At 46.4% G+C, this 14,574-nt stretch overlaps 1 protein-coding gene across 2 annotated transcripts in view; it reads right to left on the bottom strand.

Annotated features, from left to right (window-relative positions):
* Nucleotides 1–14,574, bottom strand: part of C9H21orf58 (chromosome 9 C21orf58 homolog) — a 352,196-nt gene that overhangs the window by 146,194 nt on the left and 191,428 nt on the right. For both annotated transcript variants that reach the window (XM_069616036.1, XM_069616037.1), the window contains exon 5: nt 12,618–12,735. In XM_069616036.1, the coding sequence (XP_069472137.1) occupies nt 12,618–12,735 (118 nt within the window). The remainder of the gene's footprint in view (nt 1–12,617; nt 12,736–14,574) is intronic.

Here is a 14,574-nt window from a genome sequence, read left to right as displayed (position 1 = left end):
AATCTACTACTATATTTGAGGGATCCCAAGACGACGTGCCCGGTGGTGACACAGTTGCTCCAGAAATATGGTGCTTTTAGCGGCCTGAAAGTAACCTGGTCCAAATCCACGTTATTTGCACTAAATTCTCTAGGTAGTGGGGTTCCCGAGCCTTGCCCATACATAATAGCCCCTGATCACCTCCAATATTTAGGAATTAAGATCACGAGGAATCTAGATGATTTCACACTGAACAATTTACAACCCATTACGGATCTATCCACAGGGGATGTGCAGCATTGGATGACCCTACGCTTGACCCTGTTAGGCCGAGCCGCACTGTTCAAAATGCTCACACTCCCCCGCTACCTGTATGTGCTCCAAAACGCCCCCCTACACATACCTGTGAAAGAATTCCGGAACATAGACAATATACTCAGAAAGCTCTTATGGGGAGGTGGACGTCCGAGAATTGCCCTACGAACACTACAAAGGTCAATATGGGAGGTTGGAATTGGCCTACCAAGGCTACAGAGATACTACTGGGCCAGTCAGATGTTGGTAGTAAACGATGCAATGCACGCAGACCCAACACTGCCACATGTACGGGCTTCGCCCCCCCCGGAACAGTACAAGGCAATGCCCAGATCGACCCCCCAAAACATAGCAGCACAGACACCCTGTATTTGGGCTGAATCACATACCTTCATGGGATGGGGAGACAAGAGTCACGACAATCCAACCATTATGGAATAATGGAAACCTCTACGAGGTAACCAAATTACCGAAATGGCCAGTATGGATGGGGTGTGGTATAGAGAAGGTGGGCGACATTGTAACCAATGGCGCCATCAGATCCTATGAAGAACTGGCTATGGGCCTCATTCCGAGGCTGGAGGTAAGGGTTAACGGTCACCGTTAATGGCAACGGTGACCGTTAACACTTACGACCATATTCCGAGTTCCCTTTTGCGGGTTGGCATTTAACGCCTGCTTTTAGCAGGCGTTAAAAATCCAACCCGCAAAGGGACCTTGGAGTAAATTACGGCACCGTAATTTACTGTGCCGTAATTTACTCCTTCCCCATTCCCATTGAGCCCTATGGGGGCAGGAATGGGGATGGGGAACCGGTATGGTGAATGGGGAATTACCGGTCCCTCCAACCTTGGAATGGACCGGTAGTTACTCCATTCACCATGCCGGATTTCCATGGAGTAAATAGCTCCATAGTTGCTTACCATGGTGCTCTTTACTCCATGGATAGCGCCAGCCTCGGAATGAGGCCCTATATCCTTTAACCTCCCAGAGACAGAAAGGTACCATTACACACAGCTCCGACACGCACTCCAGCAGCACCTCCCTACGCTAGCTGACATGCCAGATACCACGCCAATAGAACACAATATAATAACAGATTGCATCCAGGCTAAAGTCACTACAGTAATGTACAACGTCACCACCTCCTTTGCTACAACAGAGCTGGTGTGGCTCAAGACAAAATGGGAAGCTGAAGTTGGGGAAATATTACCGGAAGACTGGGTTCAGATATTAATGTTCCCCCGGGAGGTGGCCATATCGACCAGGCTGCGATTGGTACAGCTAAAAATACTACATAGAATCTACTACCCGAGGGTAGCCCTGTACCACTGGGGTAAGATAGCAGAACCCAACTGCCGACGCTGCCAAAGAGAAGAAAGAACTTTCTTTCACAAAATGTGGGAATGCCCAAACATCCGCGATCATTGCCGGCAATGCTGTGACATCCTTACTAGAGTGCTACACAAGACGATCCCCAGTTACCCGAAATTGCTACTCCTTGGAGCGGACAATGAAATAGACTTGTCAAGGTACGAAAAGCTCTGCTTCATGACAACAACTGCAATTGCTAAAAGGAATATAGCACAACTATGGGGTGCTGCAGAGACGCCGCAAATTAGCCAGTGGATCACTGATGTACAGATTTGCATTGCCAAAGAAAGAAGAGTGTATAAAGCCAGAGGTTGTCCCAAAAAGGCAGACAAGATATGGCACTGATGGGAAGACGAGGCGTGAACTCTGCAACCAGACTTGATATAACACTCCTTGAATGTAGAATGTGCAGGGCAGTAGAGGATCCTTCACACTAGCACAATAACTTTAATACGACTTTGTATGATTTGCTTGTTTGAGTATTCCATTGTACGGTACTATTGTTTTTAGTTTGTTTTGCGTCTTGGCCCGGTGAGGACCAAAGTTTGTATGTTACAAAACCAATAAAATATAATATTTAAAAAAAAGAGTGAGAAAAGAGAAAGAGCTAGTAGTAGACAGTAAGATTGTTGGGTGGAGGTAGGTATTAGAGAGTGCGATAGAGAGAGAAAGAGAGAGGAACATAAGCGAGATAGCAGAGGGAGTGAGAGGGAGAGGGGAGACAGTGGGTGGAGCAGTCGGGAGGACGATGGGAGGAGGAAAAGGAGGGACAGAGATATAAGGAGTGCAAGGGCATGGAAGGAAACAACCACATTGGGCCTGGGTGTCTGAAGGGCACCAATCCTCATGTAATATTACAGAACTTGGGTCAGGGACCACCTAGATTGTTTCCTGAGGGAAATGAAGAGAGAAGACAATCTTAGGGGTTACCGATCACTATAGACCATCCTGAGGTTTAGGGATGCCTGGGCTACGGAGGAAATGGCCCGCACTAGAGAGAGAGGGATGGCCCTTAGCAAGCCCCTTTACAAATCTTCAAATAAAAACACTTGGACTGTCTTCGAGAGTTGGTGTATTCTTGAGGTCATCTGTGACACACATAAGATGTTTGGTACTACATTGAGTATGGTTACTGTGGTCACTATGGTTGTTAAGTAAGACCAAGTAATTTAACTATAAAACATTATGGAAATTTGGGGGAAGGGAGATTTAGATGGTGTGTATTTAAAAAGCAATTTAGATGATATTACAATATTGATGGCCTGTCCATAGATTGCAGTATCTGCTGCTAACCAGTCCTTTGACCCAGATAACACACACCTCATCAAGTGTCAGAATAGGAATATTAATAGAATAAAGAACAGAGGATTTGTGCACCAATGCTGACAGTGAACATAGGATACATAATAATGGTCCTCGTTACGTGACTGCTGGTAATCCGCCGGTGCTACTGGTGTGCTGATGTTTACTCAGATAACTGCAGCAGTCTGAGCATTGCCTTTACATGTTCCTGGCATGCAGCACAGTCGCAAAGTGCTCTGGCGCTTTTGGAATGCAACATGACGGCGTAATATGAAACACCAGGAACAAAGAAGTGCTGAATCCTGATTTGGATATGGAAAACTTTAGAGGGGAAGGGAGGCATTCTTCTACTAAAGGGCTTTTAAAAATGTGGGGATCGGATCACCAGAAATTACAGGCAGCATGTACTTTGGGTCAGTTGTGGGGTTCCCCACTCCTGGAGACCAGGTCACAGACATCCTATGAAGTATGAAGAATGGTGGACCAAAACTACATGGGTGAATGTCCTTTTTGTGTTGCGGAACACCTAGGACTGTAGCTTTGTGTGGGTTACCAGTGATATTATCACAGTGAAAACATGGAGGGGGACTCAGTATCTTTTTTAAATGCACTAAACACCCTCCTCAACATATTTGTGGACTGGTGCAATAATATAAACAAACTCCAGTCCTAGAATATTTGGAGGCAAGTGTTGGATAGTGCCTTTAAGTCACCCTCAAAGATTTCACCAGCGATAATATCCCTCCGCAAGGGGCATATACACGACTTCTTCGGGTTGACTGTAATGCCAGAGAGCAACGCAAACCGCTCCATTACTTTTAAAATATGTTTTCCTCCGGATATCTCAAGTATAACAGCATAACGTCGGCGTACATTGATATTAAATGTGACCCTCCTTTCGTGTAGATTCCCACCTCCCCGTATTGTTGCCTCAGATATATCGCCAAGGGTTCTAATGCAAAGATAAACAGCATTGTAGACCAAGGGCAGCCCTGTCTGGTGCCCCTATTGAGTTGACACCACTCCGAGATGATTGCTCCTGTCTTGACCCTGGCATACAGTGGCATGCTGTACAGTAGTTTCATCCACTTCAAGTACCCAGGTCCTATTCCATATTCTTTTAGGGCTGCCATCAGCAAGGCCATTTGACAGCGTCAAAGGCCTTTACCGCATATAATGAGACAATTGCCACTTCTTGTGAGTTCCCTTCTGTTTGCTCTATGACACGGTGGAGCCTCCTGAGATTATCAGATATGTTTCTATGTGGAACATATCCGGTCTGGTCAGGGAGTATAATTTTGTTAATAACCCATCCCAGTCTTATTTGCCAAAACAGCCGTGAGTATCTTGCTGTCTTGGTTCAGCATGGATAGCGGTCTATACGACCTGAAGTCTGTCCTCGGCTTGTTAGGTTTGAGAAGTGGGATAATAGTTTCCTCTCTCAGGGATTATGGCAGTGTCCCTATTTCAAATGCTTCATTCAACATTGCCAGTAGTTGGGGGAGCACCTCCATCTTATACATTTTGTAGAACTCACTAGGGAGTCCGTCCATTCCCGGGGCCTTACTAGTAGATAATAGCTTAATTACTGCTTCTAGTTCCTCTAATGTAATTGGGGCCTCTAGGATCTCTGTCTCTTCAGCACTCGTTTAGGTAAGCCTATATCCTCTAATGTTTCCATCACCTCGCTCCATTCACCCCTTCAACGTGTCCATACAGTTGTTGGTAAAAATCGTTTCTTGTAATAGAGCGATGTCTATCCTCTGCCTCCTTAGATACATCATGATCTTATTCCTCTTCAAGTAACTATTGAGCCCCCTGACATTCCAGGTTGCTATCTTAAGGTCTCCCATCTCTTATCCACACCCTGTTCCGCTTCTATCCTCCCTTGTCTTCCACCTCATGCGCAGTAGCGCGTGGATGTAAACTCGTTCCCTGTCCCCAACTTCCCCCCCTCCACCCTCACTCCCAACAAAACTCCCCCACTCCTCCCTCCATAACCCCAACTGTTGCCCCCCTCCTGCCCACCTTCCAACTTCCCTAAACTGTTGCCCAGCTTCATCCCTGGATCTCAGGCTACCCAGCATCTAGCCCGTCTCTCAGTATAACCAATACTCGGTACCCAGCAGGGGGATATCTTCCTAAAAGTATCCCGACTAAACTACCTCTGGGGGGATTGGTAGTGTGTCTCCTGGTGTTACCTCCTGCTATATGTTGACAACTTGTCGTAGTGTGAGCTCCACGCTCTGCGCCAACAATCCTATGTGCAATTTGCTATAATCCAGTCCCATATCTGCCGTACTTATCACTGTGTATAGTCATCTGATGTATCTTTGCGGTGCTTGCAAGGCTCCGGGTCACATCTCTGTCCCACTCTCCTTCTGATCTACCGCTCCCGTCGGACAATTTCTCGAGTCCAGCCATGTTGTCACTTCCTCTGGTGAATCAAAAAATAGAGCTTTGTTATTTAGGAGCACCTTCATTTTTGCTGGGTATAGCAACATGTATTTATATCCTGCCTCACGCATCCTCCTCTTCACGGCCACATAGTTCAGGCGTTGTCTCTGTACCATTAATGTATAGTCCGGATACGCTGTGACAGTCACTGATGCTCTGCTTATTGTTCCTCCCTTACGGAAGTGTTCCAGGACCTTCTCCCTGTCTTTATAGTTCAGGACCTTTGCAATAATCGGCCGAGGTGGCGCTCCCGATGGCGGTTTTCGTGACAGGGCTCTATGCGTGCTTTCTACTGTACATCTACATACATCTTGCTGCAGTAGATTTACATCGATACTCACAGCGTCAATTTTAGATTCCAGCGCAATCCTTAGGTCCAAAATGGCTGTGTCCATCCTACTTCCCATTGATGCTTTCAGTTCCACTATGGCGTCCAGTATCCGTTGGTTGTGGAGCGCCATCTTGTCACTTTCTTTAGTGCTTTCTTCTTTCCCACTGGCCGCCTCCATTGCCTGTGGTGATTTAGCATACTCCTCGATGGTGGATTGTTTCCCCCTGCCTTTGGGCAATTTGGATGCCATCCTTGTATTGTGAGCGGGCTACAGGCAGGAAAAAGCCTTTGGCCTTGGCGCACTCCGTTATGTAGGGCCTTTCTTCCCCGCACCAGGGCCGTCTCCCTCTGCTTGTTACCTCTTATTTAGCTGAAGTGTCACTGGTTTCCCTTAGCGTAGGGGTACGTGTGCCTCGGGGGTTCCACATAGTCAGTGTTTCTACCAGCTGGGATCAGCTGTTTTCACGACGCTGCCACTTTTTATTCCTTGCAATGGCCACCCTCTTTCAACGGCTTATGCAATCCAGAGTTTCTTCATGTCCTTAGTGCAGCAGGCCGTGTCAAGAGGCACCTCACAAATTACAAGAGTGCCCGCATATTTCCTGTCCCTCCGTCCAAGTTCTTAACTCCCTCCACTAATGTAAGCCATTACAGGCTGCCGGGGGCGGTGCCACACTGCTTTGTCTGTTGTTGAAGCAATATAACCCGGACAGTCAGTCACACTGCCTCTGACCACCCTCACATCAACATGGGCACCTCTAAGAAACTGGCCCCCTCGCTCCCCCCTGTGCTACATCACATGCATCCTCTGAGTGTTCTGTATATGCAGCGTGTAACAGTTTATGAGAACCTTCACCACTTTGCAGTGCCGGCGCTTCCTGCAGTTAGTCCCGGGTTTCGTTCTGTTCAGAGCTTCCCCACCTCCTTTGTTGGCAGGATTGAGGCCCTGGTGCAACGTTTCTGGATACTTAAGTATCACAGATGTATCGCCTGCATCGCACGCTCCTGAGGCCCGGGTGCGTCTTGCTTAGTTCTATGCTCCGACACTGCTTGTCAGAGTTACTTTGTAGCAGTGCTGGGGCCCGGCTCCGACTGTGCGTCTCCGTGCCTCCAATCCAATCTGCTCGCAGGGCAGCTCCAGCGCGCACACCGCACCCCTTCCAGACCTCTCAGCTGAACAACATAATCTGCCGCATTGCAGTCCTGCTCGATCGAGGTGTTTGACACTCAATGCTGCACGTGTCGCACCGGATCGCCACCTCGCCACCCCCCGAGCACCTCTGCCGTGAGAGCGTGTTAAAGCTCCATGGTCGGGTGACCGCTGTATCGGGGCCAACTAATTGCCATTGTCCTCAGCCGGCAGCCATTTTCTTCTTCACGATAGATAATGCTCATCAAAACTCCACAGGATAATGTCACATCATCCGTGCCGTTCTTCACTGCCACAATTTGTCCACCTATGCCCCAACGTGTCAGACACACAATCCACCAAGTATGTCACAATTCCATCCGTTTTTAAGCAGGTTCAGTCAGGATGAAGGTCGGATCAGCAGGAGCCCCAGAGAAGACACGTCCTCCTAAATGGCTCCCAAGCCATGTCCCCCGTTAACAACACTTGAACATATTTTCTGTTGTAAATATGAAATAATTTCTAGTAGATTGTGTACCACGATGCCAAGTATCCAAGTCCCCATCCACTTGACCATTTAAGGAAATTAAATCTCATTATTTAAAGACCTTGGCCCAAGCTTGACCTTTTTTACAATTATGGTTAGGGCCTCCTAAAGTGGGGGAGATCTGTATCTCTCTTCAGACAGTCCGCATTTAAGTCACCTGCTATAATAATAAAATGTACATTTTGTTTTGTCTACCATTTCGTAAGAATACTGTCAATTTTCTCCATTAAGATAACCTGAGACATTTCCACATCATTACAATCAATATTTATAAATAAGATATTCATATTGTACCATTGTGTGGATCGGGTTGTCGTCTGAATACATGAGGAATAGTTTATCACCACTTCTACATTTTTAGCAATTTTAGAGTTAATGGCCACCAGTAAACCGCCATGTGGTCTCCCTAAAAGCCCTCTTAATGCATGTTGTTGGGTGATGACATACCTATCTAGTACCGCTGGCTTTAACAAGAAAGTCTCTTGAAGAATGATGAAGTCGATGCCACCTAATTTAGCTAAAGAATTGTTCGACTGTGCATGATGGGAGAATCCACGAGGGTTCCAGCATAGTATGTTAAAAACCCAGTCTCTATGCTTCTTGAATCTGGATTTCCGACAGGACCAGGCTTCAAATGCTGACACATTCTGTGTATTATTGTTTGTCGAGACGACTTTCCTACATGGATTAGTTCCTGATGAGAATGTGACTGATAACATTTGTAAATCTCTGGCTTTGAGCTTAGAGCTAGGGCCAAGAAGTCTTGAGGCATATGGGCGATGGTCATAGCCTCTCATTCCTATCTCGTCATTGACCGAAAAGTATATTCTTTTACTATTGGAGATGGAATATCCAACACCGCCACGTCTAGTCTGGCGTCCAATATTAGCCTGACCAGCGTTGGGTCTTTCGACAAGATTTTCCTTAACACTGGTATATTATGAAGGAGGGCCTGACACTACTGGACCAGATTGGAAGTACAGAGGATGAACTCGAAAAAAACCAATGAAAATCAAAAAACGTCGTAAAGAGTGGGACTGGATTCAAACACTAGAGACCGCCGCTAATAACAAGCTAACCACCCACTTACCTTTAAACACACAAAAAATCAACACACTGATTGAATACTTGGCAAAATTTCCAAACAAGAATTTAAGGTCAACATTCTTGAGAGGACAACTATATTTAATGAAAACTAATGAGATCCTGGCAATCAGGGGAAGCTCGAACCACAGTGCATGCCGATACTGTGATTGTAAAGACAAAGTCGAAACAATAAGACACCCGTTACTTTCCTGCCCTGGTACATCCTCTAAGAGAGCCACTCATATGGGTCACCTCTTCAAAGACGCACGGACCCTCAAAGAGGAGTTCTGGTGGCACCATCTAATGAGCGGTCAAAGCTCAAGACTTACGATCGCAGTCGGGCAATTTCTTCAGAACATTGCTTTAGAGACAATGGGCCTCATTACACGGAAGGCGGTAAAGGTTAACGGTCACCGGTAACCCTTACCGCCTTACTACGAGGCCCCTTTGCGGGACCCGACCTTAACGGCTGGTGTAGACCAGCCGTTAAAGTTGGGACCCGCAAAGGGACCTTGGTGCTAATTACGGTACCGCAATTTGCGGTACCGTAATTAGCTCCTTCCCCATTCCCATTATGCCCTATGGGGCAAAAATGGGAATGGGGAAGGGCCATGGAGAAAGGGGGAATTACCGCCCCGCCAAACTTGGAATGGGGTGGTAATTCCCCTTTCCTCCATGGTGGTACCGGTATGGTACCGGCAGCAACCATGGTGCTAATAGCACCATGGTTTACCGCCTACCGTGTAATGAGGCTCAATGGGACTGAATTAATTTAAACTTGTGAAAACGGGAAAAGACCAGCTAAACTGGCTACCAATCACAACAGGACTTGAGCTAGGAGATCTCGATGAACTCACAAATCTACAATGCCACCAAGCTTTTAAAGGAACTTATAAAGGAACTTAAATATAGGAAAATGTGGAAATTCTTTTTCAATCCTGTCTTGCAAAAATTGTTAATACAATTGAGTCAAGCAAACAAAATTAAAAAAAGAAAAAAAAGAAAGGGGTGAAACGCATCTTCACATTATCTCGAACTCTGGTTAAAGTCCTGACACACATAGGGCCTCATTACACGGATGGCGGTGAACCATGGCGCTATTAGCGCCATGGTTCATGCCGGTAAAATACCGGCACCGCCTTGGTGGAAAGGAGAATTACCGCCCTATTCCAAGGCTGGCGGGGCAGTAATTCCCCCTTCCACCATTGCCCTTACCCATTCCCATTTTTGCCCCATAGGGCTCTATCGGAATGGGTGAAGGCGCTAATTACGGTACCGCAAATTGCGGTACCGTAATTAGCTCCCTGGTCCCTTTGCGGGTTGGTTTTTAAAGCCTTCAAAAAGCAGGCGTTAAATTCCCCAACCCGCAAAGGGACCTCGTAGTAAGGTGGTAAGGATTTACCGGTAACGGTAAAATAGCGGTACCGGTAAACCCTTACCGCCATCCGTGTAATGAGGCCCATAGACATACTGTTAAATTGGAATTAAATTATCTTTTTACCTGCAGCTTGGAATCTATAGACCTTTTTGTTTACATGTAACCAAGTGCAACTAAATGTGTGATGACAAAAACATCCAAAATGAACTGACTAAGGAGCCTCTTGGGTCCTCAAACGCTAAGTGTGAGCTCACTTCAGTTACTTTACAGTTATCGCAAATGGACTCGGAGTTGCGGTTTTGCCTCAGATCTGCTCACAATCTTTGAGGGATTTATCTAAATATTGCTTCTTGTGGAAATCCTGAAGGCCCGACTAGATTAGGGTCCAGGGGACCATCAGAGAGCACCTTCCTTGACTACTTTCATGTTGCAGCTGTCAGTGCCTTCTCCTTATCACCACACAGTTGCTCTGGTTAGTTAGTGTTAAAGAGGGATCCTTGTCTACCTATTTTGTTCCCTCGCTGTTTAATACTATGGTATCATCTAAGTATTTACATATTTACATGTGCCTTTCCAAAGATAACACATTTATTCCAATCAGAAGAGTATTCATCACTATTTTGCTCAGGCCCCCAGTGAGCTCAGGTTCCAAGTGACTGGTGCAAGTTGGTCATTCAGTCCCAGTATTTATCTCAACCAGGCATAAACTTTAAAGTTCAAAAATCAAAACCATCTACAAGTGCCTGAACGGAAAAGACAACCCAAGACTGGATCAGCTTATCAGAGTTAATTTGGGGCATTTTGCAGAACTCTGCATTCCTGCGCATACTGCCTTGCTGCAGCAATATCAGTGCTGAACCTCTGCAAAAATCGATGTTAATTTTAGTGAAATATCTTTTCATAGTACACACGGACAGGCAGTAGACCCTGGAAACTTTCGTACAATTGCCAATGTTTTTTTTCTTTTAAAGATCCTGGGCAAGCTAGCAACGAACCACTACCAAAGCTATGTGCAGGAAAATAATATTCTCGCCACTGTCTAGTCTGGTTTCTGTGCCGGTCACGGGACAGAGACTGCCCTCTTAGATCGCAAGTCCAGCATCATTGAGATCACTGTCAGAGGCAGCCAGGCTTTGTTACTCCTCTTAGATTTGACAGACGCCTTTGATCTTGTTGCTCATACCATCATGGCTGACAGACTAATACAAGTGGACGGATGCTCAACTCTTGTAGCCAATTGGCTTAGATCCTTCCTTGGTCCCCGGAATGTATACGTTACCAAGGACAATGCGCATTCCTCCAAAGCAATACTGACTTGTGGGGTCCCACAAGGATCATGCGTCTCCCCGCTGTCTTTCAATGTTTTTATGAAATCCCTGTGTGATCTTCTCTCCTCACTGGGTGTACGTTTTGCAGATTGTGATTCAACTCTCAGGCCACTACAAAGAAGACCTTGAAATGATCAACATTATCTTCAACAGCATACAATCCTGGATGGCGAGAAATTTGCTAGCTTTGAACAACAAGTAAACAGAGCTACTCATTCTGGGCACACAAATGAAGCTTAAAAGGCTTGATCCATCCTACAGCAGCTTTTTGATTAAGGTCTCCGATCATGTGAAAACTCTGGGGATCTATTTTGACCCTCAACTTTCTTTTGAAAAACATGTGCTCCATCTTAAATCTTCCTGCTCTTATTATACCCATCTGCTATGGCAACTCCGTCCTTATCTCTCAGAGGCAAATAGGGCCATGATCGCAGCTGCTATTATCAACAGCAAGCTAGACTATTGCAATAGCCTCCTGATTGGCTCTTCTCAGGCAAACACAAGAAGTCTTTAAGTGATTCAGAACGAAGCAGTTTGGACAGTTTCTGACATTGGCTGACGTACCTATGTTACCTGCGCCTGTAGGAAATTGTATTGGCTATCAGTCAGCTGAAGAATAAGATTCAAAGGCATTATCATTACTCAGAATTGCTTAACAGGAAAGGCTCCCTACTACCTTTCAACAAGAATCTCCAAAATACCCTTTTCGTCGCACCCTTCGATCAAACAAAGTCACACTTTTACAACACCCCTGTGTCCTGTTGAAAAAACTGGGCAACACAAGCTTCTACCCCTGGGGCCCATTTCTCTGGAACCAGCTGCCATCAGCCCTTAAAAGCAATTAATCCAACGTTCAATTAAAAAAACATTTCAAGACATATCTGTTTGACTTAGGTCCAGATTAGAGGCCCATGGGTGTAAAGCACTATATAAAAAGTGAATAGATAGATAGACTTGTGCTTATTTAGGACATTCACTTTCAAGGATGGCTCTGTACAGTGAAACCTGGCACTTTAAAGGCCTGTATTATCCGTGGAGAACATTTTTCAAAGGTACTGTTTTTCGTCATCCTCGGTTTGAATCATACTCTTCTTCTTGTAAAGGTGTTTCCAGTCTGCTTCTGGCATACATGTTGTTCCCCTTGAGTGGACTCCTCAAAACCACTAGCTTCATCCATGTATTAGTAGACTGGCAGTTCTCAAATGTAAAGGACCCATGACAGTACTCACTCTTAATTGATGGACCAGGGTGATGTGAGGTGCTGGGAGTGCTTGAGGAGCGCAGCCCATTAGATTACACATCTTTTGTGATGCTCCTGGAGAAGGGGTTGACGAAGCGCCTTAAAGAGTGGCAATCAGTAACACAAACTGTAAGCCGATTGGAGCACTTACCTTCTTTGATGCTGCCTGAGCGTGGTTGCAGAGGTGCTTGTGGAGCAGGAATCTGTGTAATGAGAGGCTGTTGTGGGGGAAGCTGTTGGATAATGGTGGCTGGTTGCTGTGGTGGCCACTGCAAGACACAAAAATAGAAAAGGCGTGTTAGAGAGCATTGTCCTCCATGTATCACCGGCACATGCTTTAGCGCAGAATTTGCACCTGTATACATTATCTTCTATTTAACATTAATTCAAAGAATATAGCTGAGTCAGTTCACATAAAATCGCTCGACAAAGTCACATTGTATGGACCACCTGCGGGAGCAAGAGGGACACTCTGGGCAGGCAATGCCAACAGGCTAAGAAAAGTGATAACTGGAGCTGACATATGTTTCACCCACCAGAAACCTTCCACTATTCCCCAACCATCATGCCTCATGAGACTAGGTTTATCTGTCTGTGACATTGCCTGAAGGCAGTGTCTGTGTCAAGTGGAAAGGGAACACAGGGTTCATGGGAGAAGGGGAGGGGAGGGAAAGGGAGGGCCAGTTATGTAGGACTAAGAGGATGAATAAAGACGTATGCAGCAATCCTCCTGTGTCTGCCTTTTCCTTAACTGGATGCCGCAAGAGGGAAGGCTGTGTGGGTGGTAAGAGCTTGAATAGCTCAACACTAAACTGACAATGAAGCAGGTCGACCGACGCGTATTGGGTCCCTGCGAGGCATGAAGACTAGCAATTGCAATGGAAGAGCAGCGGGGGGAGGATCACGTGAGCACGGCAGGCCCACTAGCCCTGCCTCTGATCCCTGCAAGGCGCGAAACCCGGCAAGTGCAGTGGAAGAGCTGTGGGGGAGGACTCGCTCATCATCCGAGTGTCGGGGGAGGGCCGGGAGGCCCAGGAGGCGGTCTGGGCACGTAGCATAGGACCGGGAAAGCGCACGTGGCCGCGCAACTAAGCTCAGCCACAGGAGGCCATGTGCGAGGCCCAGGAAGCATGCCCCGCTCCAACAAAACTGCATTTCCCACGGCACAGAAACACAGCCATTGTGATAGCTGCCTGCGTGTCGCAGAGAAGCAATTCCAGGACTCAGCATGAGGCTGAAGGCGCGCAATGGGTGGTACAAGGTCAGTCAACCCATGAGACCCCTGCAAGGATCTCTCAGCAACACATATCAAAGGCCCCAACACACAACAGGCAGAAGTCAGCCAGCAAAACAATAGACTGTCGCCCCCACCAAATCACAGTCAAGAGAAGGGGAAAGCAACATGTGGCCCACCCCACATTCATCGCTGCACATTTCTGAAGGACACATTTACAGGTATCGACCGAAATGTATGAGGAAAATAACATGACAGTGCCCACCACTCCAGTGGCAGCTCTACCTTCAAGACTGCTAGACAGTCTCATCACAAGTTACCCAAACACTTCGATCTGTCGGAAACCAGCAGCTTGGGCCCCAGATGGAGAAAGTGGGTGAGGGATTTCGAGGTATACATAAAAGCCATCAGGCCTCTTGAAGAGGACAAGAAACACAGTCTCCTCACATTATTCATAGGCCCAACGTATGAGACATCGTAGATGAATTCCCAATGGGGACAACAGATTCCTACACCAATCTCAAGACAGCTCTCACTGATTATTTTTTTCACCACACACCAACACAGACTACAAAAGACATAGCTTTCACACCACCAAGCAAATAAAAAGTGAATCAATGGACATATATGTCATGCGGCTACGCATAAAACTAAAACATTGTGACTAGCAATTACTCAAATGACGAAGCCTTAAAATCACTGATCATAGCTGGATGTGAGTGTGCCGACTTCAAGAAGAGGTTGTTACAGAAACCTCGATCCCTAGAAGAAATACTACGCCTAGCATGGTCAGATGCGTCTTGGCGTCTCAAGTGGAGGGTCCAAATGACATCAAAATCTCCCATGGAAAGACCGAGAACATCCACAAACTAGA

This window comes from Ambystoma mexicanum, chromosome 9, assembly GCF_040938575.1.
Source record: "Ambystoma mexicanum isolate Mex_15411 chromosome 9, UKY_AmexF1_1, whole genome shotgun sequence".
NCBI classification, from domain to species: Eukaryota; Metazoa; Chordata; class Amphibia; order Caudata; family Ambystomatidae; genus Ambystoma; species Ambystoma mexicanum.
This window is presented reverse-complemented; position numbering and strand designations above follow the sequence as displayed.